General features: G+C 41.8%; 1 protein-coding gene across 1 annotated transcript in view; it reads left to right on the top strand.

Moving 5' to 3' along the window:
- APBA2 (amyloid beta precursor protein binding family A member 2) overlaps nt 1-24,744 on the top strand; it is a 229,658-nt gene that overhangs the window by 188,767 nt on the left and 16,147 nt on the right. The window contains 4 exon segments of the mRNA XM_030578097.1: nt 3,432-3,617; nt 10,313-10,492; nt 14,823-15,035; nt 24,352-24,471. Coding sequence (XP_030433957.1) covers nt 3,432-3,617; nt 10,313-10,492; nt 14,823-15,035; nt 24,352-24,471 — 699 coding nt within the window.

Genomic DNA, 24,744 nt, shown 5'->3' with positions numbered 1-24,744 from the left:
CTACATATGACCTTAAGTCCACAGCAGAGTTCCCAGTTCTGCCACTGTGACAATTACACAAGGGTCAGGGGCAGAATATGGCCTTATGTAGTCACTAACTTTTTTTAGTTGTCACATTCAGCATCACATAGTGGAAAACAATCTCACTTATAGGACCACTGCTGTTTCCACCCTTTCATTTCTTCCTCACTTATCCACCTTTCTCTGTTTCTCTCTTTCACCTGTTTTTGTATGTCCCTTCCTTTTTCCCTTCTGCATTTCCTTCCCTGCAGTATCTCCCAATTTGAACCCCTGGACTTCACTCCCAGCCCATTTGAAAAAATGGTAAGCAATGGTATAATTGATGACATACAAGGTATCGTAATTGGCCTTGAGTTTACATCCCACTGCGGGTCATGGAGGCTAGGGGTGTTCACACCTCAGAGGGACAGTGCATCAAGCTACTTGCAGACTGAGAAAGAGAACAGTGAAGTTATGCTTGTTTCTCGTCTCAGGATTATCTCCATAACCCTGAAGACTGGAAGCATATTTTTAACAGAAGCTGAGATTTTGCAGGGTCTTACTGTGCCATATGGGCATCAACATAGTTGACTGGGCCAGTTGTTGCTCCCAACTCTGATTTAGGTGACTCCAACGTCTGTCAATCTAAGTTCTAATATGGCCCCTGCCATGCTGGATGGTTAATACCTTGCAAATTCTGAAGTGTATGCAAGAGCATCTCTTTCTTCTTCCTGCAGCCAGAAGGGACTGGTGCTATTATTCTGGTGCTATTTGGGGAAAGCAAGGACAAAAGAAGGCTTAACGTTTTGCTCTGGAGTTGCTGATGTCTGGGTCCACTCTGAAAGATTTCCTTGATATCAATATATCTCTCTTGATTATAACAGTTTTCCATGCGCTTCTGAGTCACACAGGTCCCAGAAAGCCATATGTAGTGGCTTGCAGAAGGTCAAGAGGCAGGTCATCCTGCTGAACAAGGCCAAAGGCAGAGCTCCAATGTGTTGTGTGCATTAGGTTGCTGAGGAGGGGCCAGGGAGGAAAGCTAAATCACAGGAGCCCCCTCAAGTTGGTCGACTGCACAACCTCACTCAGTCAGCAGTGACCCATTGGGTATTTTTTGTTAATGTTTCTACATGATGTGTCAGACTGCTGTAGGGTGGTAAAAGTTCTTTGACTGTTTCCGTTCACAACAATCTGCTCTGTGCCATCACTTCACTCTCATTAGTCCAGTTGCTACATATCTCAATTGGGCTGGATGAAATCTGACATCACATATATAATGTCACACTGCATGACCACTACCAATGGAAAAGCACCCTTTTGGGTGCAAAGCCAGGAATGATAGCTGCAGACCTTACGTGGGCCACAAGCTGCAGAGGCCCCCTCTCTCCTGGACAAGTGCCCAAAATGTTTAAAAGGGAAACGATAAAACAATATATTGACGCAGACTAAATACCTGTGGCACACGGAAGATCCAGAAAGCACTGATTCAAGAACAAGTGTTTGTATTCCAGTTCAAGCAGAAGATTTGATGGATGTTTTACTTCTTCAGGTGAAATAACAATCAAAGATTTCAAGAGTGCTGCTTAAAACCTGTATAAATTTACAATTACCTAGAATATCAGTACAATTCTACACGTTTAAAGTTCTTTCAGAACTGTAATAGCATTATTTAGCTGCAGAACACCTCATACATGAGTGTCTTATAAGGTAGCTGGTGGGCCACATTCATTTATTCATATTCAGTGTAAATTCACTAATAATAACACTTACTGCAAGTTTATACCCAGTGGTGCAAAGAAGACATGATTAAAAATGCCCTTGAAGGCTCTTCCTCTACAAGATCACTGCTTTTTGATTGAACAAACGACAGAAGTATGAACTAGAAATCAATAATGCAAAGATTTAGATCATTGTAAAAGACAAATACATAGTAATATCCAGGATAAAACAAGTTCGGTGATTAAAAAAATTCTTCCCTGACTGCAAACATTAACTGAGTTCATGTTTGCCCAAGGATAACTTTATTAGTTCCATAATGGTACATTCCTGGGAGAAAGCATCTGGAGATGGTAAGCTGAGATTTCCCTGGTAATGTCAGAAATTTTAAAAAGATAGATAAATTAAAAGGCAGAAGTAATCCACCAAGAGGATGCAGTACTAAAAGATGTGAGATAGAGGTAGAAATTTTTGAAAAGTGTTTAAAAACTGCTCCAGACTCATTTTTTTCACCTTTTGGAGCAGTAGCGTGCTCTTATATAAGATATCTTTCTCAGACCATAGTTTGAGCAGGTTTTCATTCTTTCCTAAAATCAAGGAGCAAAAGGCTTTTCTCAGCTAAAATCCAGGGTTCAAAGCTTGTCTAGTATAACTGAGTTGGCACCCTGACAACCCTAATTTGACTCGGCTGAGGAAGATTTTGACTCGTTATGCTAGCTGAGGCTCATTAGCTTTGATTATGTTCGTGTTGCTGAGAGGAGAATTTGCCCAGAGCTTTCCTATCTCCCCTATTATGCAACATATTGTGTACTAGGTATCCACCTGCCCACCCCCTGCATCTTACAGGTGGCTGAACTTCAGTAGTCCTGTACAGATACTGCAAATGGAAACCAACTCATGCCAACAGACATCCACAGAGGACCATATTCAGAGGTGATATGAACTCAGACTAGGACCTAATTCAGCAAAGGTACTAAAGCATGTGCCTCACTTTAAGCATGCAAATAGTGCCACTGACTTCAGTGGACTGCGGATGCATTGAATACCTTTCTGAATCCAGACTCTAGGCTGAACTCCCTTTCAGATATCTGTGTCCTAGCTGGTGTGACTTACATGGTGAGGAAGAAGGAGGAAGAATATCTATGTTAAAATTTGCCCCTCGTAATGAGAAGAAGGCAACACACCATTTACAATCCATTATGAGGAAAGAAAATGATAACTTTGTATTTTTGAAAATGTTACATTTATCTTGTCCCGACATAGCAGTAATATTCACGATCTTGTTACAAACCGCTTCTGTCACTGCTTTATTTTGGAGTTTAATTGTTTGCAAAAGCCATGTATTTTCAAACATGATGAAATTATTTCTAAAATATTGGAACATATTTTCTTTTTACTGGAGGCCTGAGGCTTTTTAACTTTTTGCAATAGGGCCTGTGTGCCAAATATCTGCAGTTGTTATTCAGACAAAATTTCCATTGAAGCCCATGGGTTTTCAATAACTCAGGCTATGACTTCAATGGCAGTATTGTTTGAGAAATTGACTGAATAAAGGCTGCAGGATCTGGCCCCATATAAACTGCACAAAGAGATGCAAGCTTAGCTGCCTATTGTCACTCTCAAGAAATTAGACAGTATTGGAGAGGGGAAAAGTGACATTTCTGGAGTAATATTGTGCATATGGAACTTTTTTGCTTATCTCTTGCTTTGTGTAGGAAACTATGATGGACCATGCGTTGCGCACAATCTCATACATTGCTGATATTGGTAACATCGTTGTTTTAATGGCAAGACGCCGGATGCCAAGGTCTGCTTCTCAAGACTGTATAGAGACAACACCTGGTGCCCAGGAAGGAAAGAAACAGTACAAAATGATATGTCATGTCTTTGAATCTGAGGATGTAAGTAAACTTTTTTTTTTAAATACAATATGTCACTTAAGAGACCTCAGAAATCTAATGGTATCTATTGCATGAATGCATTTTTGTTGCCAAGAATTGCTTTTCTAACTTTTATAATAGTTGTTACTGTTCTATCCCAAACTCTTCTCACTTTATTTTTTTTTTCACTTATACCTGCAAATCATTCGCATTTCCTTCAACTCCCAGAATCTTCCTCCACTATCCCAGAATTTTTGGTGCTCATTCAACCTACACTCCCCTCTGGATATTGTAATACATAGTGATTTGGATGCTTTTTCTTTTTACCATATATGGCCAAAGTATATATTTACATTCAGTGGCTACAAAACTGATCATCTTGAATCAAATTCTTTGGTCTGGCTGAGTTGTGCCGAATGCCATGTCTATGCTCCCTCAACCCCGGGGCTAACCAGGGACCTTTCTGGTCCTTGTCTTAAGAGCTGCTCTAACTTATGGCCAGTCACTGACAGCCCCAAAAGGACTATTTCAGCAGCCAGAGATTGGCCAGGTAGAAGGGTGCCCTGGCCAGGTCCCCTTTTGCTTGCTGTCTCCCTACTGGGGAGGAGAAATCCTTATGGACACATCTGCTGATTTTACGTATGCGCAAAGTGCTCTCAACAGACCTGGGAATCAGGCCCCTTATATTAAAAACATCAAAACACCTTCATTTGTATGTTCTGCATTGAAAATGTTATAAATTGCACTTTCCCCTAATGCTGCATGGTTAGAGCAGCAGCTGTTAACATTTGGAAGGTTTTCTTTGTAACTAGAAGGGCTAAACCAATACTTTTAAAATAAAGGCTTTGATTATACAGAAAATACCTTGACCCCTCACGCAAAAGACCATCTGCACAATAAAGATGATGATCATAGTCATTACGTTTCTGTATACTCTGTGCCATAGTGCATTCACAAAAGGTGGCAGATTCTTAGCTTTAGAGCACTCTTGGGTAAAGTTAGTCTAGATATTATGCTTTGATAAGACTTGATGTGAAAATACAAAACAAAGGAAATTAGAGAACTGGAAATATTAGTACATAAGCTAAATTATGACTTAACTGGCATCACAGAGACTTGATGGGATAAGTCTCATGACTGGAATATTGGTATAGGCTATAGCTTTGTTCAGGAAGGACAGGTGGGGTAAAAGAAAATATCAAGAATATATACCCTTGCTCGGAAGTCCAGAAGGAGGTGGGAGTCACTGGTTAATGATAAAAGGGGTATCCTGGTAGTCGTCTACTATAATCAGGAAGAGGAGGTGGATGAGGCATTTCTAGAACAACAAAAATACCCAAAACACAAGACCTGGTACAATGGGGGACTTTAACTACCCAGACATCTGTTGGGAAAGTAATACCAAAAACCACAAAATGTCCAGTAAGTTCTTGGAATGTATTTGGGACAACTTTTTGTGTGGGATGTAGACAAGATGGCAGCCATTTTGGACTTGATTCTGGTCAACAGGGAAGAATTGGTAGTGAATCTGAAGATGGAGGGCAATTTGAGTGAAAGTGATCATGAAATGATAAATTTCATGATTCAAAGGAAATTTGTAAGCACCTAGAGGATGATACGATTATAAGGAATAGCCAGCATGATTTTGTCAAACAAAAATCATGCTAAACCAGCTTAATGAATGGGGGAAGCAGTGATGTTATATTTATTGACTTAGTCAGGCTTTTGATACAGTCATTCTCATAAGCATACTAGGGAAATGTGGTCTTGGTGAAATTACTATCAGGTGGATGCACAATTGGTTGAAAGACCATATTCAGAGTAGTCACAGTCAAACTGGGAGTGTGTATGTAATGGGGTCCCACGTGGTTCAGCCCTGGATCTAATACTATTCAACATTTTCATTAATGATTTGGATAATGGAGAATATACTTATAAAATTTGCAGATGACACCAAGGTGGTAGGGGTTGCAAGAACTCTGGAGTACAGAATTAGAATTTAAAATCACTATGACAAACTGGGGAATTGGTCTGAAATCAGCAACATGAAATTCAGTAAAGATAAGGACAACGCACTTCACTTAGGAAAGAAAAATCAAATGCACAACTACAAAATGAAGAATAACTGTCCAGGTGGTAGTACTGCTGAAAAAGATCTGTGGGTTATAGTGGGTCAGAAATTGAATGATTTAACAATGTGATGCAGCTGTGATAAAGGCTAATATTGCAAAGTATATTAACAGGAGTAAGTCACAGGAGGAAAGTGTCCCACTCTACTTGGCATTGGTGAGGCTTCTTTTGGCATAGTATGTCCAATTCTGGGGGCCAGACTCGAGGAAATATTTTGACGAATTGAAGAGAGTCCAGAGGACACCAACAAAAATGATAAAAGGTTTAGAAAATCTGACCTATTAGGAAAGGTTAAAAAAAACTGAGCATGTTTAGTCTTGAGAAAAGAAGACTGAGGGGAAACCTGATAAGTCTTCAAATATGTTAAGGGCTTTTATAAAGAGGACAGGAATTAATAGCTCTCCATGTCCACTGAAGGTAGGACAAGAAGTAAGTGGCTTAATTTGCTGCAAGGGAGATTTAGATTAGATACAGACGCTCCCCTTGCGTAACTTGAATTTTGCGTAAGTCGGAAACTTATCTCTGACCATTATGCAAAAAAAAACCCCCAAACCTCCTATTTCTAGTTTATGGAACTTTTTCCATAAGCTTGGATTTGCATACTCCGGGTTTACGTAACTCTGGGAGCATCTGTATTAGGAAAAACTTTCCAACTATAAGGGTAGTTAAGCTCTGGAATAGGCTTCCAAGGGAGGTGTGGAATCCTCATCATTGAAGGTTTTTGAGAACAAGTAGATCAAACATTGTGAGGCATGGTTTAGGTTTAATTGATCCTGCCACAGTGCAAGGGGATGGACTTGATGACTTCTTGAGTCCCTTCCAGCCCTGCATGATTCCATAGGAATGCTCCGCATTTTATTATTTAAAAGAAAAAGGAGTGACCACATCACAATTCTGGCCCTTTGCACTCACCATAGAAAGGCCAAAGAATGAATGGGCTCGGGGAGACATTTTCACCTCTCCAGGCTGGGATGGGCAAGTGTGCTTTTTTTTTTTTTTTTTAAAGAAAAGTTAAGAAAAAAGTGTCAAGTTAGTAAAAATTAAAAGCAGGAAAAGTATTATTTTTTTCTAACTTACAAAGATATTTTGAAGTACTAGTACCAGTAACAAGAAGAAGTGATCATTTAAATCCACCAGTTTAACGGGCAGTTTTAAAATCTATTTCTTAACATGTTATTTTGAAAATAAAGCTAGCCCATTATCTGATACAATTTTAGTTCCAGATTGCATATTTTGCCAGGCAGAAAATCTTTCAGTTTAATGTTTGAATTGGGAGGCAGTGTTGCCTAGTGGATAGAATAGCAGACTGGGGCTCAGGAGATATGGGTTCTGTTCCCAGCTCTGCCACTGCCTCTTGGGTGACCTTGGCAAAGTCGCTTTGACTCCCTGTGCCTCCATTTCCCCATCTGTAAAATAGGAATAATGATACTTACCTCCTTTGTAAAGCTCTTTGAGATGTACTGATGTAGAGCACTAAATGAGAACATGGTATCATTAAAAACAATAATTGATTCGAAGCCTGAATCTGACTTAGGTCTCTTTTTGAGCTGTTGGTGGATTTGAAGAGCAGAGGGGAGAGAAATGGACTGAACACCCAAAAACTGATACCAGTGGAAACAGAAAACACAGTTAAGCAGCAGGAAGGGGAGACAGATGACAGACCATAAGATGGGCTATAAAAATCTTTATTGATTACTGCTCCATTGTTGACATTCACATGTCTTGGGCATATTGATTATATTGTTGTTCATAGTGTGATGGGTCACCTACTTGAAAAGAAGTTCCAGAATGTACAGTAATGCCACGTGACTAGTTTAGCTGATCATTTCTCAGGATTTTCTAAATGTTTTCAAATGGTAGAATATCGACCTCTGTCTGTCTTTAAACAATGGAGTTTATTGCAACATGTTATTGTAAAGCACAAATTAAACAAGAACGCCACCTCTGTTTAACACTTGAAATAAACCATTTAGCATCTGATTTTGGGAATAAAGAGTTACAGATGTTTTAACATTGCCTACCATGTGTAGAGATAGTGTGGATATCCCTCACTGTATTTAGGTTGTGCCAGTTCTCTGAGAAAGAGCATTGCATTTTCAGAACAAAAACACCATCAAAACTCAGGTTGTTGGACTGAATACACTGCTTTCTTATATATATGATATGTGATCCATATCTCATCACTAGTATTTTGAGGACCCAACACTGCAGGATACAAGCAACTCCTATTTAAGTCAGTAGGATTTGTTCATATCCTGTGGTGGAAGAATAGGGCTCCTGGAAACCATGTTGACCTAGCAAATCTAACCTAGCATTCTCTTGTGATCTGCAGTGGATCCATATAGGAGAAATAAAAATTTCAGGTAAAACTAATTTTGCATATAAATACCTCCTGCTTTTCCTACCTCTGTCTCTCACTGCTGCAGTGACATCTAGTGGAACTAAAAAGCAAAGTTTGCTACAAAGTTCTATGATTCTGTCTCAGTTAATTATTTAACATTTGTGCAGTGCCTTGAATGTGTGAAGTGCTAAATATTAATATTAATTATCATCTGTCTTTTAATTTCTAATGTGTCTATTGCCCTTCCAGACATTAGTCAGTGCAATTCAACTCTCTTACGGTTAACTCTGATGGGTAGTCATCTCATATTGCAAAGATTGCATGGTCAGAGGAGCTCTCCAGAAACACACCAGAGACATGGCGAATGATGTAATTGGAGTCCAGAAGAGTTTCCTAAATGTGGCTAGCAGTGTTTGGCCAGTATGCACCATAGGCGCTGACTTCCCCTCTTTGCCGTGGGCCCTCGAACACACACCCCTCCCTGCCCCACTCCACCCCTTTCATGAGGCCTAGCTCTGCCTCTTCCCACCCATTCCCCGCCGCCATTCTAACCCCTTCCCCAGAGTCTCCGCCCTCTCCCTGCCCCTATTCCAACCCCTTCCCCAAATCCCCCTCTGGCCCCGCCTCTTCCCCACCTCCTCCCCTGAGTGCCCCATGTTCATGCTCCTTCCCCCCCTTCCCCCGAGTGTGCAAACGCTGCCAAACTGAAACAGCTGTTTGGCGGCAGCTGGGCGGGAAGCGCTGGGAAGTAGGCAGAGGAGCAGGGACGTGGCACACTCTGGGGAGGAGGAGGTGGGGTGGGGGATGAGAGGAGCTTGGCTGCCGGAGGGTGCAGAGCACCCCTAATTTTTCCCTGTGGGTGCTCCAGCCCCAGAGCACCCATAGAGTCGGCGCTTATGGTGTGCACTATGATTATAAAAGGATTCCCTGTCACAAAAACACACAATGCAAGAAGGCACAGACAAATTATTAAACATTGTTGATGCTGGCAGGCAGTACAGGCACTGCTCGGGGTTAAACAAGGCAATCAGCGAGTAGGTGGGAGAAGAGGGAACAGGGTTTGCTGAAGCTATGGGACAGGTACAATGACCGCAAAGTGAGAGCAGATGGATTTGCAGAAATGGCACATGCAGTGATATAAGATCCAGGAGTACTGAAGATTCTGTTGATGGAGCAGCTCAAGCTAACCATGCATCCATTTGGTCTGGTGTGTGGGTGGGCTTAATAATCACAGACAGGGGAACTCTATTCTGGTCACACGTGCAAGCACAGACCCTCCTCTCTGCTGCACAGGGGACTGCAGTTGTGGTCAGAATGTACTGAGTATCCAGACGATGTGACAATCTCTTTCTTAAGATATGGTCCACACTGTGAAAAAGTCTGAGAACTCCTGACCTACAATATACTGCTTCAGGGCTTATAGAAACAGATTTATAAGTGGCATATTACTAGCAACTGTAGCTTCTTGGTGAAAGGACTCGTAAGAATGGCTATAGTGAGTCAGACCAATGGGCCATCTAGCCCAGTATCCTGTTTTCTGACAGTGGCCAATGCCAGGTACTTCAGAGGAAATGAACAGAACAGGCAATCATCAAGTGATCCATCCTCTGTGGTCCACTCCCAGCTTCTGGCAGTGAGAGGCTAGGGATAGCCAGAACCTGGGATTGCATCCTTGACCATCTTGGGTAATAGCTATTGATGGACCTATCCTCCATGAATTTAATTCTTTTTTTGACTTTGTTATAGCTTTGGCATTCACAGCATCCCCTGGCAATGAGTTCCATAGGTTGACTGTACCTTGTGTGAAGAAGTACTTTATTTCATTTGTTTTAAACCTGCTGCCTATTAATTTCATTGGGTGACCCCTAGTTCTTGTGTTATCTGAAGGAGTAAATAACACTTGCTTATTCATTTTCTCCACAAACAATCATGATTTTATAGACCTCCATCATATTCCCTTAGTCATCTCTTTTTACCAAGCTGAAAAGTCGCATTCTTCTTAATCTGTCTTCATACGGAACCTGTTCCATACCCTTAATCATTTTTGTTGCCCTTCTCTGTACCTTTTCCACTTCTAAGATGCCTTTTTTAGATGGAGTGACCAGAAGCGTCAAGAGTTTGCCGTAGATTTATATTATTGTTGCATTCTGTATTAATTTGGGTGAATCTTTTAAGCAAATTAGCTCTGTGCATAGTTACTGAGTGGTGTTTCTCCTTTTCAGCTGCATCTTATTTTATTTTACAGGCACAGCTGATAGCTCAATCAATTGGTCAGGCTTTCAGTGTGGCCTACCAGGAGTTTCTGAGAGCCAACGGAATTAATCCAGAGGATCTCAGTCAGAAAGAATATAGTGACATAATCAATACCCAGGAGATGTATAATGATGATCTTATACACTTTTCCAATTCAGAGAACTGCAAGGAGGTAAATTCTCGTTTTAAATTTTTATTTCATATTGTTAATCCAGTTTTCTTATTTTTAATATTGATGCACACACTGAGCACTCAATTGGCATTTTAAGAATACATTTGCATAGGAAATAAATGGTTTTATTAGTATTCAGCCTTAGGAGCTTTTTATTTTTCCTACCTGCTTTACTTTCAAGGTCCTTCTGCCTCCATCATCATCATAATTACATTTACATTTCATATAAACGAGAAACAATAATACCTTTACATCGTGCTTCAGGTGTCAATTACTTGCGTGCTATAATGAGGTGTTGATATAATAAGGGAATTGATAATCAGGTTTTAATGACCTTGAAAATTTACATTTTAGTAGATTTTATATCTGCTGTTTGGCAATAAGCGTCTGTAAATGAGCTGACATTTCTGATCTCAGTAAGATATCTTTGGTGTATCTTTTGTATTAAGACGGTGTGTTTTAATGCTCATTCTAGAATAAAGTCATATCTGGTTATGTAAATGTTGAAGGTTCGTATAGAAGAGAGGCCTGCTTCCAAAATATTGCCTGCAAAGCTGTGGGTGGAGAAGCAGTCATCTGGCATAGCAGTAATGGTTTTTAATCAAGTTAGACAAAAATCACAGGACAGGATCCAAACACAGACGATGTGACATTAAAGGTCAGATTGTTCTTGGGTTTTGTGGATGTTTGAGGGAAATGGGTGGAACAGTGAGCTGTCTGCCATCTCAGTGCTCCTCATGCAGGGATAGGGACCATGTGCTTGGGGAGAACAGGGACTGCTCTTGGGCACCCCCACGATACAATCCCCCCAAGGAGCAAGTGGGATCATGGCAAAGGGTAGGCACAATGTGTGCACTCCCACTGTACGTGGGGAAGTTGCTAGGGGAGGAAAGGGATTTTGTCTCCTGAAGAGATTGCAAAACTCTTCCAGGGTTTAGGGGGCTTCTGTCCATCACCAGTACTGCTTGGTGGTTGAATACCATAGACTGGTCCTAATATAGCATTGTTTTAGTCCATGAAAGAAGGGTTTTATGGAGTTCTGGCTCTGCATGGGACCAGCATGGCTGTCTCTTATGCTTCTGTTATATCATAGCTCTTCCAAATCCCATTCTTCTTATACTCAACACACTCCTGACTATCAGAGGTAAAGTGGGTTTCTGCTCCGAAAGATGACTATGTAAAATAAAAATAGCACTTTTAAAGATGCATCTTCTCCCTCTGTGTCTGACAAGTTGTACTACCTGTAGTGGGTCCAATAGAGCTGTGGCATTGAGCAGCCTGGTTTCTGCCTTTTCTCCCCTCACCCCGCACAAATAACAGCAGCAAAATTGCCATCTGAAACCTGATTACAGAATCTTCATTGTTGGTAATATATGAAGTGGAGAGAACTTCCCTTGAGTCAATACAAGGCTTAGCATGGCATGTCAGCGTAATGACTCACATTGATAATAATGGTGTACATTTCATCTTTTACTTTTCATTCAGGAAGGTCTCTAAGTACCTCAAAAACAGAATGAGGCACATTGGGCCAAATCCTGTTTCCACTGAAGTAATGACAAAACTCTCCTTGGTTTCAGTGTGATGAATATTTGGCCTGTGTTCTAATGGTGTGAGTGCAGAAAGCATAATTCCTGCATTTTAAAATGATCTCATTTTGTGACCTTGGGCAAATCACCTAATCTTTCTGTTGCAGTTTCCTCATCAGTGAAATAATAGGTATAGTAGCACTTCCCTGCCTCATAGGGGTAGTGGGAGGATTAATTAATTGAGCTTTATAAAACATTTAGAAGATGAAAAATGCTACCTGCTAAATGTTATTTCCAAGCGATGGGTCATGTGATTTCACTGAAGGTTTTGCCTAAATAAGGGATGCAGATTTTGGACCTATACGTAGGAAATGCAGTTATTTCTGTGTTAATCATGGTGACTGCAAGTGAAGGTGAAAATCCATATTCAACTGAAAACCAGTCCAGGTATATGGAAATTGTAATTTATAGAGTTACAGATAGAAAAGGTAAAGAAATGGATGTGTGGTTTATATGGGTACAGTCGTTGGACTTGACAAGGTATTGTTTATGTACACGTAACAACTGAAAAATTATTTCAAATTGGTCACACAAGGGAAGACAAACTTAATTAGAAAGTCTTGTTTTTACTTGTGATCGGAATTGATTGGATATAAGTATGTGTAACACCAAGATGCCTGTTTTATAATCACTTCTCTGAGCTTAAGCATGCTTCAGAGTACATCTTTACCCCAATATAACGCGACCCGATATAACGCAGGTTTGCATACAAGGCGGTAAAGCTCTGACACACTGCTTTGAGCAGCGTGTTAAGGGTGCTGGGCCAGGCCGGGGCCAATGGGTTTGATAGGGGGCAGTTAAGGGCTCCCCTCCAGGGTCTGGGGGGCAGGAGCTGTGGGAGGGCACTTTTGGGGGCCCCGCAGTCCCAGAGTGGCCCGGGGGATTAACGTGGGGCCGGGAGCAGCCCACTCTGCTTCCCTCGCCCCGGCCCCAGCCGTGTCGCTTGGGGGAGGGGGCTTGGGGGAAGGGACCACCTCTTCCCCCATACTCACCAGCAGTGGTGAAAGCAGAGCAGCTCAGCCCCAGCCTGCTCCACTCCGCCAGCTCCCAGCCGCAGTGCTCCGTTTCCCGCTGCAGCTGAGTGCGGAGGGCATCCTTTCCCCGCCGCAGGTGAGTGCAGAGAGGTTGGGAAGTGGAGCAGCCCAGCCCCAGCCATCTCCACTCCGCCAGCTCCCAGCTGTGGTGCTCCACTTCCCACCGGGCAGGTGAATGCAGGACCTTTCCCCAGCCACCCCACAGCGACATGGCTGGGGCCTGGGCAAAGAAATCAGAGTGGGCTGGGACCGCGTTGCTCCACTTCCCGCTGCAGGTGAGTGCGGGGGGGCATCCTTTTCCCAGCCTCCCTGCACTCAGCGGCAGTGGGAAGCGGAGTGCTGCGGCTGGGAGGTGATGGAGTGGAGTGGGCTGGGGCCAGGCTGCTCTGCTTCCCGCTGCTGCCGGTGAGTGCCTGTCAGGGGGCAGGGGGTGGAGGTGGATAGGGGTCGGAGCAGTCAGGGGACAGGGGGGTTGGGTAGCAGGTGGAGTCCTGGGGGTGATTAGGGATGGGGGTTTCTGGAGGGGGAGGTCAGGGAACAAGGAATAGGGGGGCCAAAGGAAGTTTGATATAACGCGGTCTCACCTATAATGCGGTGAGATTTTTTGTCTCCTGAGGGGTAGAGGGGAATTGGGGTAGAGGTGTAATTAATAGTGGCTACCCTTCCTGCTGCCCATTGCTCCTTGGTTCCCCGTTCTGCTAAATGAGCATGTTTACGAGTAATGATGGATTGTCTGATCATGCTGAAGCTGTTGCACTCTGGTTGCATTTCAGTCAATCCAGGGATAACCTCTGCAGAACCCAGTGAGCCTTCCTGGTTTTTACAAACAAGAAATCTCCTTCTGGGTCTCTTTTTAATTTAAAGGCGACCTGATTGAAGTTATGCCACTGAGCCTCCAGTGCTAAATAGGCCTTGCTTATTGCATGTAGCACAGCCACCACATTATTTGTTTGGGGGGAAATGTTCTTATCCAGTATTTTATTAAAGAAGACTCTCAACTTGAAAATCACACTTCTGGTTAGAAACATTACACATCCTGTAATCACAAGTAACCCCCAAGATTACTATAGCTGAAAGAAGATAATGTCATTGTATTAGGGTAGCACCTTGAGGGGCTAACAGAATTTAGGGCCCTATTGTGCTGGGTGCTGTACAAACAGGTAAGAGGCTCAGAGAAATTAAGTGAATTGGTGAAGGTCACACTTGACGTCTGTGGCAGAGCTGGAAGTTAAACCTAGAACTCTTAAATTCCAGTGCCTTAGCTGCAAAGTCTTAAGATCTCCCCTGACAGTGTGTTCCAGTGATGAAAATTATTTCTGTTTATTTAATGAAGCACATCATATATAATCAGTTCCACTGTTTCCCGTGTAGAGTCAGTAGTTTTTTAGTTTTTCCCTTGTTAAAAAGACCTGTATGAATTACAACAGGTGAGCAGAAGATCCTCTATAAAAATTATTTTAAAGGAATTAGAAAAAAAATCAGAGCATCCTATTTAACGGGTGCTAGAAACTGGAATATGTGACAAGTACTCACTTTAAAAACAATTAAATTGACTCTCTCTTTTGAAGTAACTTCTCATGGTTAATAGGAAAGTGATTTAGTTTTCTTTGTAAATGGTTAATTTTAATTAACCACTGAAATAGTAGTGTTTGAAATTCAGAGGAAATGTAATTAAAACAAAACAGTGATTTATATACATTTTCATTGCAGTTGCAGCTAGAAAAGCAGAAGGGAGAAATTCTCGGGGTGGTGATTGTGGAATCAGGATGGGGATCCATCCTACCCACAGTTATCCTGGCTAACATGATGAATGGAGGCCCTGCAGCTCGTTCAGGGAAACTAAGTATTGGAGACCAGATTATGTCTATTAATGGAACCAGTTTAGTTGGTCTTCCTCTTGCAACATGCCAAGGGATTATAAAGGTACTCAACACTTATATCTGTATACATGCATGTTTGTAGAGTGTGAGCCTGCAGGGCTGAGATTGTGTCTTTGTAAAGTGCCTGGCAAATGTCTGACACTTATATGTGTAATAACAATAATTCATACTGGTGCAAGATAGACTCAGACATTCCAGGCCTTTCCTTTGAGCAGATTTTAGTAGGGATAAGTGAGTGAAGATTATGTAAGGAAGAAGAGCTGCAAGAGTATTTCACAAGATTAAATAGAGCCAGACCATGCCGCACATATCTCCTAGAGAGGACCACATGTGGACCTCCACACTTACCAGTGTGAGGGAAACTCAGCTGTATTCACAGCACTATCCATCCTACGAACTGTGCGGAAGCCTTTCATTTGGAGTCCAGTGTCCATGCAAGTGGAAGGGGTGGTGGACTGGAGGGAAGAGTTGGCAGGTTGGGAGATGAATCAAGTGGATGCACTCTGTCTTCCCTGTAACCCCATGAAGGTTCCCCAGAGAAGATACAATCCCAGGTTGTATTATTTTTGGCCACTGTTGCTAGTACAGTTTTATATCCACCAGGGTTAATAGCAGCTGCCAGCTATTGATGACACCTTCCATTGTGCCATGTAATTCTGACCAGAGCAAGTCAAATTGACCTGGTGCTTAAAACTCTCATAGACTTTAAGGCCAGAAGGGGCCACCATGACCATCTAGTCTGACCTCCATCACCCTGCAGGCCACAGAACTTCACCTGTCCACTCCTATAATTTGCCCATAATCTGTCTGAATTACTGAAATCCTCAAATCTTGATTTTAATAATCCACCATTTATTCTACTTCATATCAGCAAGTGACCCGTGTCCCAATGCTGAAGAGGAAGGCAAAACCCCCCTAGGTTCTCTGCCAATGTGACCTGGGGGAAAATTCCTTCCTGGCTCCAAATATGGCAGGGGTTAGACCCTGTAAAACCGTGAGCAAGTGGGCGAGACCCACCAGCCAGACACCTGGGAAAGAATACTCTGTAGTAACTCAGAGCCTTCCCCATCTAGTGTCCCATCACCAGCTATTGGAGATACTTGCTAATAGCAGTTGCGGATGGGTCATGTGCCATAGTAGGCAATCTCATTGTACAGTCCCCTCCGTAAACTAAGCAAACTCAGTCTTGAAACAAGTTAACCTTTTTTGTTCCCACTATTCTTCTTGGAAGGCTGTTCCAGAACTTTACTCCTCTGATAGTTAGAAACTTTCATCTAATTTCAAGCCTAAACTTATTGATGATCCGTTTATATCCATTTGTTCTTGTGCCAGCATTGGCCCTTAATTTAAGTAATTCCTCTCCCTCCCTGATGTTTATCCCTCTGATATATTTCTATAGAGCAGTCGTATTTCCCTTCAGCCTTCCTTTTGTTAAGCTAAATAGGCCAAGCTTCTGAAGTGTCCTCTGGTAAGGTAGGTTCTCTAGTTCTCTCATCATCTTAGTAGCCTTTCTCTACACCTCTTTCCAGTTTGAATTAATCTTTCTTAAACATGGGACACCAGAATTGCACACAGTATTCCAGATGAGATCTCAGCAGTGTGTTGTATAATAGAGTTGGCAATTTCCCAGGAAAAACTAGTTTAGGACAGGGCACTGGTAAATACCAGATTAAACTCAGTTTAAACTGGGAAAGAATAATTGCACCTGCCTCCAGCAAGTTCAGCAAGCAGAGAACAAATCTTTTCAAACTTTGGATATATCTATTCAAAACTGAGGAATAGGCTTGGTCTGTCCACATCATCAGACTTGGTCTTCTGCATGACCAAATGGAGCTGGACTTTGCATGCTTCTGATTGCTTAATGCTCCATGCCCACAACTCTGCATATTGTTGTTTTCATAAATCAAATGCTTTTGAAGTTTGTTTATATAATATTGAAAACTGAAATATGAGTCATGACGTGTAACTTCCTTGAGAAAATACCAAACCAAAATGTACAGAAACATTCTCATGTTCTGTATTATGATTATATATTTAGTATTACTCCCACTGTAGTTTTATTTTGTATTTGAACAACCCAAAATTAATCTATCAGTTTCGTCTGATGTAACTATAATTTGAATAAGTAACTAAAACTAAGTGCAATGTGGTATGCATTAATGAAACAGTTTTTAAAATAGAAAATACTTTAAATTGGGGCTAATTGGTTTTTCCTGTGGTGTTTAAAAAACATGATTTACCTGGTAAAAACTTCTTCTGGTAAATACTGCCATCCCTATTGTATAATGGTAATAAATCTCCATTATCTCTGCCGGAAATACCTCACCTGATGCATCCTAGGATTATATTAGCCTTTTTTACAGCCATATTACATTGGTGGCTCATAGTCATCTGTGATCAACCAATAGACCCAGGGCTTTTTCCTCTTCTGTCACTTGCAACTGGTAAGTCTCCAGCTTATAACAAAAAATCGTATTGTTAGTCCGTAAGTGCCTGATTTGCACTATTAAATTTCATGCCATTCTTATTACTCCAGTTTTCAAGGTTATCCAAACCGTCCCATATGATATTCTGGTCCTCCTCCATATTGCTAATACCTCCCAACTTCGTGTCATCTGCAAATTTTATTAGCACACTCCTATTTTTTGTGGTAAGGTTTCTAATGAAGTTGTTAAAGAAGAGTGGTCCCAGGAATGATCCCTGAGGAACTCCACTAGAAACTTTCCTTCAGCCTGACAGTTCAATAATAATTTTCCATGTGGAACTGTATCAAATGATTTACTGAAGTTCAGATAGATGAGATCTACTGTATTTCCTTTGTCTAGACAATCAGTTATCTTCTCAAAGAAAGAGATCCGGTTGACCTGGCATGATCTATCTTTTGTAAATCCATGTTGTATTTTATCCCAATTATCATTTACGTCTGTCCTTACCTACTCTGTTTCGAAATTTGTTCGAAGACCTTGCATACAATTGAGTGAAAAAAAATCACGGGCCTGTAGTTTCCCAGATCACTTTCTTTTCCTTTGTTAAAGATAGGTACCATGTATGCAATCTCCAGCCATACAATACACCCGCTGAGTTTACAGATTATTTAAAAATCCTTGCTATAGGGCTTGCAATTTCATGTGCCAGTTCCTTTCATATTTATGGATAGATATTATCTAGGCCCCCTGATGTGGTCCCATTAAGCACTTCAAATTTGGCTTCCACCTCAGATGTGGTAATTTCTATTTACATACCCTCATTCCCATTAGCTGCCCTGCCATTGTCCCCAAACTCCTCATTACTCTCATTAAAAACTGAGGCAAAGTAGTCATTTAGGTATTCATTTAATTCCCATCATCAGTTCTTAGCGGTCCCACTTCTTTCCTTGTTTTCTTTTTATTTATACGGCTAAAGAACCTTTTAGCATTGGCCTTAATTTCTTTGGAAGGTCCAACTCTGGCTAGCTTTTAGCAATTCTCACTTTTCCTCTATACTTTCTGATCTAAGTGAGTTAGTTTTCCTGACTGATCCCTCCCATCTTCCATTCCTTGTAGACTTGATGCTTTCTCTTAACAACCAGTTTGAGGTGCTTGTTCATCCAGTTTAGTCAGCAACCTTTCCATATGATTTTTTCCCCTTGCTTGGGATGCAGGCTTCAGATCGTTTCTGCAACTTGACTTAGAAGTAATTCCAGGCCTCCTCCACATTCAGATCCTTGAGTTATTCAGTCGACTTCCCTAACTAATTTTCTCAATTTTTTTAAGTTTGCCCTTTTGAAATCAGGGGCCCTAGTTGCAGACCTAATTTTGTTTATCCTTCCATTTAGTTTAAACTGAATTAACTCCTGATCACTCAAACCAAGGCTGTCCTCTACAGCCAGTTCTTCTATGAGGTCCTTTCTGCTTCTCAGCACTAACTCTAAAATGGCATTTCCTCTTGTTGGTTTAGTGAAGAAATCTGTCAGCTGACCCACCTGGGACTATCTGGGCCCTCCCATTATTAGTAGCACTTCTCCTCCAATGTATATCTGGGAAATTAAGATAAGAGTTGTCCATATAGCCTAGTGTCTTGTCTTCTGACAAGGGCCAGTGCCAGATGTTTCAGACAGAATAGGGAAATTATCAAGTGATCTGCCACCAGTCATCCAGTCCCAGTTTCTGGCAGCTAAAAGTTTAGGGACACCAAGAGCATGTGTTGCGTCCCTGTCCATCTTGGCTACTCGCCATTGATAGACTTATCCTCCATGAACTTACCTAATTCAGTTATATCCAGTTATACTTTTGGCCTTCACCGCATCCCTGGTAACGAATTCCACAGGTTGGCTGTGCACTGTGTGAAAAAGTACTTTTTTTATGTTTGTTATTGGGTGACCCCTGGTTCTTGTGTTAAGTGAAAGAGTAAATAACACTTACTTTCTCCACACCATTCATGATTTGATAGACATATGTCATATCGACCCGTAGTCATCTCTTTTCTAAGATGAACAGTCCCAGTTTTTTTAATCTCTCCTCATATGAAAGCTGTTCCATACCCTTATAATTTTTGCTGCCCTTCTCTGTACTTTTTTCCAATTCTAATATATCCCTTTTTGAGATGGGGATACCAGAACTGCATGTAGTATTCAAGGTGTGGGCGTATCAAGGATTGATATCATAGCATTTTGATATTTACTGTCTTCTTATCTATCGCTCTCCTTCTGGTTTCTAACATTCTGTTAGCTTTTTTGACTGCTGCTGCACATTGAGTGATGTCTTCAGAGAACTATCCACAATGACTCCAAGATCTCTTTCTTGGGTGATAACAGCTAATTTAGACCTCATCCTTTTGTATGTATAGTTGGGATTATGTTTTCCAATGTGCTTTACCTTGCATTTATCAACACTGCATTTCATCTGCCATTTTGTTCCCAATCACCTAGTTTTGTGAGCTCCATTTGTAACTCTTCACAGTCAGCTTTGGACTTAACTATCTTAAGTAATTTTTTATTGTCTGCAAAGTTTGCCACCTCTCTGTTTACCCCTTTTCCCGGATCTTTTATGAATATGTTGAGCAGCACTGGTCCTGGTACAGATCCCTGGGGGACACCGTTGTTCACCTCTCTCCACTGTGAAAACTGACGGTTTATTCCTACCCTTTCTTTCCTATCTTTTAACCAGTTACTGATCCAAGAGAGGACCTTCCGTTTTATTCCATGACTGCCTACTTTGCCTAGGAGCTTTTGGTTTTGGACCATGTCAGAGGCCAAGTACACTTTTGAAAGTCCAAATACACTATATCCACCGTATCACCCTTGTCCACATGCTTCTTGACACCCTCAGAGAATTCTAATAGATTGGTGAGGCATGATTTCCCTTTACAAAAGCCATGTTAACTCTTCCCCAACATATGGCTAATCTGTGTTTCTGATAATTCTGTTCTTTACTTATAATTTCAACCAATTTGCCTGGTACTGAAGTTAGGCTGACTGGCCTGTAATTGTCAGGATCACCTCTGGAGGCTTTTTTAAAAAATCAGTGTTTTTGTTGTGTGCTTTCTTGCTTGCTGTGTGCCTGATTAATTGAAGTTTATAGCATGGTCTGTCTAGATGGTTGTGTGCTGAGTCTAGTCACCTGCAAGGCTGAGAGCTTCCACATGAGGTTCTAGCCTGCCATTCTTTGATCCCTAATCCTTTTCAGATCCCTTGTTCATAAACAACCAGAGGAGCTAGCAAACAGGAGCAGGAAACAAGTGTTCAGAGGGGCTTTAGAGACTGACCATGACAGTCAATTACACCTAATAAACATTCTCTGAATTTTGCCAACCTCTCCCTTCCCATCCCCCCGTCCCCAGAAAAAAGGGGAGGGGAGAGGAGAAAACACACACACAACCCTGCAAGAGTACAAATCATGTCGGCAGAAGTCCAGCAGCAGAGTGGAGCTTAGCCAGTTTATTGCACTGAATGCAGCATGTATAATTACCTGCTTTATGCTCGGATGGTGTTATGTGGGCATTTGGTACAAGCAGCTCGTGGCCCTCAGAGACCATGTATGGGCTCTTGAGACCAAAGTGGCTGAACTGGAGGAGCGAAGGGAGACTGAGAGAGATGTAGAGAGACTTTCCGGGACACAATAGAGCGGTCCCATCCCCCATCTGACACCCTCTGTGCTGTTGAGGATGAAAATCTGGGAAAGAGAACATCAAACTGGAATGGAGGTAAACAATCGATAGGTGGGGACTCTCCTTCTGGATGATGCCATGGTACCCTCTCACACTGAGTATACCTCTCTGCAGGAGGGGACCTCTGTTACTATGAAGAGAGTAGTAATACTAATGGGGGAATTGATTACTAGAAATATAGTTGGTTAGTAAATGACTGAGAGTACAGCATAATGAATTGCCTGCCAAATGCAAAGGTTGCAGTCCTCTCAAGACAGCAAGACAGACTTAGGTGCAGTGCTTCGGAGGAGCCAGTGGTCATGGTATACGTAGGTATGCATGACGTAGGGAAATGTAGGAGAGAAAGATCCTGTAGGTCAAATTTAGGCTGCTACATAAGAGATTAAAGTCTAGGAGCTCCACGGTATCATTCTCTGAAATGCTTCCAGTTCTGTGCACAGGGCCAGTTAGATGGGTAGAACTGCAGGGTCTCAATGTGTGGATGAGATGTTCAGAGGAGGGATTTAGGTTTGTTAGGAACTGCAGTACCTTTTTGGAAAGGAGGTGCCTATACAGGAAGGATGGGCTCTGTCTAAACCAAAATGGAACCAGGTTACTGGAATGTAAACTTAAAATCTGATAGAGGAGTTTTTAAATTAAGGGCTGGGGAAAAGCCAACAGAGGTAGGAGGAGCCCATGGTTCAGACAGACACATCCCTTAGAGGGAGGATTTACTAAAGTGGATATTGTATATCCTAGGAAAGAGGAGAAGAGAGAAGTTGATAAAGTACAGGTAGGAAATGAATAGAAAAGTTCACCAAAAGAAAGTCCCATTCAATTACATCACGAGGGCAGACAATTAAATATTGACAAATTTGATAAGTGCTTGTTTACAAATGCTAGAAGTCTTAAGTACTGAAATGGGTGAAACTGAGTGCCTGGTATTACATGAGGATATTGGTAATTAGTTTCTCATAATCACAAAATTCCCAATTGTAGTATTTAATTAAAAATACTGAAAAGGTCTCTATCTACACATCAGATCTAGGGGATTTGTAGCAGACTCTAAGCACTATCCCCGTGGAACCTCTGTTATGTTTCTTCCCTAAAGTGACTTTGAGCCAAACAGATGCCATTTTATCCATTCCATCACTTCTGTACAGTGCTGCTCCACTACCTTTTCCTTTACTTCTGTCTTTCCTGAACAGGACATACCTTCAATACCTCTATTCCGGTCATGACTACTATTTTACCATATTTTTGTTATCCCTATATCCTGCACCAGTAGTTCTAGTTCCTTCATTTTGTTACCCAGGCTCCTTGCATTGATGTACAGACATCTTATTTATTTTTGCTTGGCTTCACCCAGATTCTTTGCCTGATTAGGTACAGTCGTTTTACTGCCAGTATTGCCTACCTGACTGTTACTGTCAGTGATGTTGGCACTGCCTTTCCTCTTGTTGTCCATTCTCCCACACTCTGTTGTTCCTGTATCCATTGCTGTATCCTCTTTTACTTGATTTTCCTCCCGGTTAATGTGTGACGATTACATGAGTATCTCCCAACCATCTCCCCCGAATTCTTAGTTTAAAGTTATTTTAATGAGTCATGCCAACCTCCATCCCAGAAGTCTGTTTCCCTCTCTACTCAGGTGGAGTCCATCCCATGAGAACAGTCCCTGTGAATGCCTCCTAGTGATTGACCATTCCAGAGCCTTCCTCTTAGCACCACAGCCTGAGCCATCTGTTGATCATCATAATCTTGTTTCACCTTCAGTCTCCTTCTCTACAGACAGATGGAATCCCAATCATAGAAGATTAGAGTTGGAAGAGACCTCAGGTATCTAGTCCAACCCCCTGCTCAAAGCAGGACCAATCCCAGTGAAGATCACCTGAGTCTCCCTTTCTTTAAGCGTCTTCCCCAGCCTGGCATAGTCTTCCTTCATGTTTCCAAGTGAGAATCTAGCAGTACCATTTGTTCCCATGTGAAGGACAATTAGTGGATTCTTTCCTGCTCCCATTAGGGTCCTCTACAGCCTAATGTCCACATCCTCTATCTTAGCTCCCAGCAGACAGAAACTCATCTGTGCTTGCGATCAGCCCTGGTGACAGGCCATCTGTTTTTCTTAATAGGGAGTCCCAGTCACATAGATCTGCCTCTTTCTGGAGTTGGTGCAATTCTCCGGCATTCCCCCTTTTGTTTTGTTTTGTTTTTTTGCTACAAATTGTCTTGTCTTCTGTTCCCCCTTGCAAACTTCTGAGAGTCATCCTCTATCCTCCAGCTATCTCCATTGTCTCTTCCCCTCTTCTTGTAGACTAGTGGCTCTTCTCTTCTTCCTTGGTCTCCCAGCCTGCCTCTCCCTTTCATTTTCCAACTCAGCAAACCTGATCCTCAGCTCTTATTTCTCATTTACTAGCCTGTTTTTCCTCAGCCTTGTTCTTATAATCACATGCTTCCACTGCCACTTTCCTCATCCAGAAATCCAGCCTTACAATTCTCTGATCCAGGCATGCGCTTGCAAGTCCTGAGGTTCCCTTTTAGCCTCCTCTTTCCTTTCCTCTATTAGCCACTCAAATCTCCTTTGAAACTCAGTCATAGTTTCTAGATGCATCTCCAAACTTTGGATCTTCTCTTCCATCAGCCCTACCAGGTGGCATGTCATAAAAACAAAACATCTTTCAAGTACCCCCTCCATAATAATGTACATCCTACAGCTTCCACTTCCAGTCATCTTCATTGGGAGCCAATCAGCACTACGACCCACAGTATTGCTAATGCTGTTGGAGGTGGTTCAGCGTTAGTGATGGTTGGAAAATGTGAGATAATTCGTTAGAGCAGAGAAGGCCTTGGCCTCACTATCCCCGTTTGTAAAATGGAGATTACAATATCTTATTATGAGACATGTTGAAACTGCATCCTTTAATGATTACGAAGGGCTGTGAGATCCTTGAGTTGAAGGTACTATTTATATAAGAGTGAATTGTTATTGTTGGTAAGGTTTTGGGATGGCCAGCTGGACTAATAGTTTGGAAAGAGTCCCTGACTTCTTTCCTCAGGATCAGCAGGATAATTTTCATTTGGAGTGGCAGAATGTTCCTTCCTATGGGCAGTCCTATGTTAGTTGCAGCTGCAGGGAGAGAGGAATACAGGGTTTCAAGCTCAGCTAATTCACGTACTTCCAGTGAGCACCAATTAGAACCACTTCAGAAAATGCTAACATTTGGGATATTTTTCAGGGTCTTAAGAACCAGATGCAGGTGAAACTGAACATTGTCAGCTGTCCTCCTGTTACAACCGTCCTCATAAAACGACCAGACCTGAAATACCAGCTGGGCTTCAGTGTACAGAATGGAATCGTAAGTTTGTACTTTAATTGTTTATGGCTTTTATGTGGAAACATGTTCAAAAGCTAAATAACTGGAAAATTAAAAAAAAACCAAAACAAATTGTGTGCTTTTTGTGCACTTTGAACCTTTTGAGCTTCCTGGTTTATCAAGTAGCCTTGCAAGCAGTATATTTCAGAGGCAGAATGTTACATCTGTATGTTGTGGAGATAAGTGAGTGTGAGCATGCGTGTGTGTGTATGTGTGTAATGTTGTTTGTTGTAGCATGTACCCAAATACAAAGTA

Source organism: Gopherus evgoodei, chromosome 10 (genome assembly GCF_007399415.2).
Source record: "Gopherus evgoodei ecotype Sinaloan lineage chromosome 10, rGopEvg1_v1.p, whole genome shotgun sequence".
NCBI classification, from domain to species: domain Eukaryota; kingdom Metazoa; phylum Chordata; order Testudines; family Testudinidae; genus Gopherus; species Gopherus evgoodei.
The sequence above is the reverse complement of the archived record's forward strand: the minus strand, read 5'-3'. Positions and strand labels throughout refer to the sequence as shown.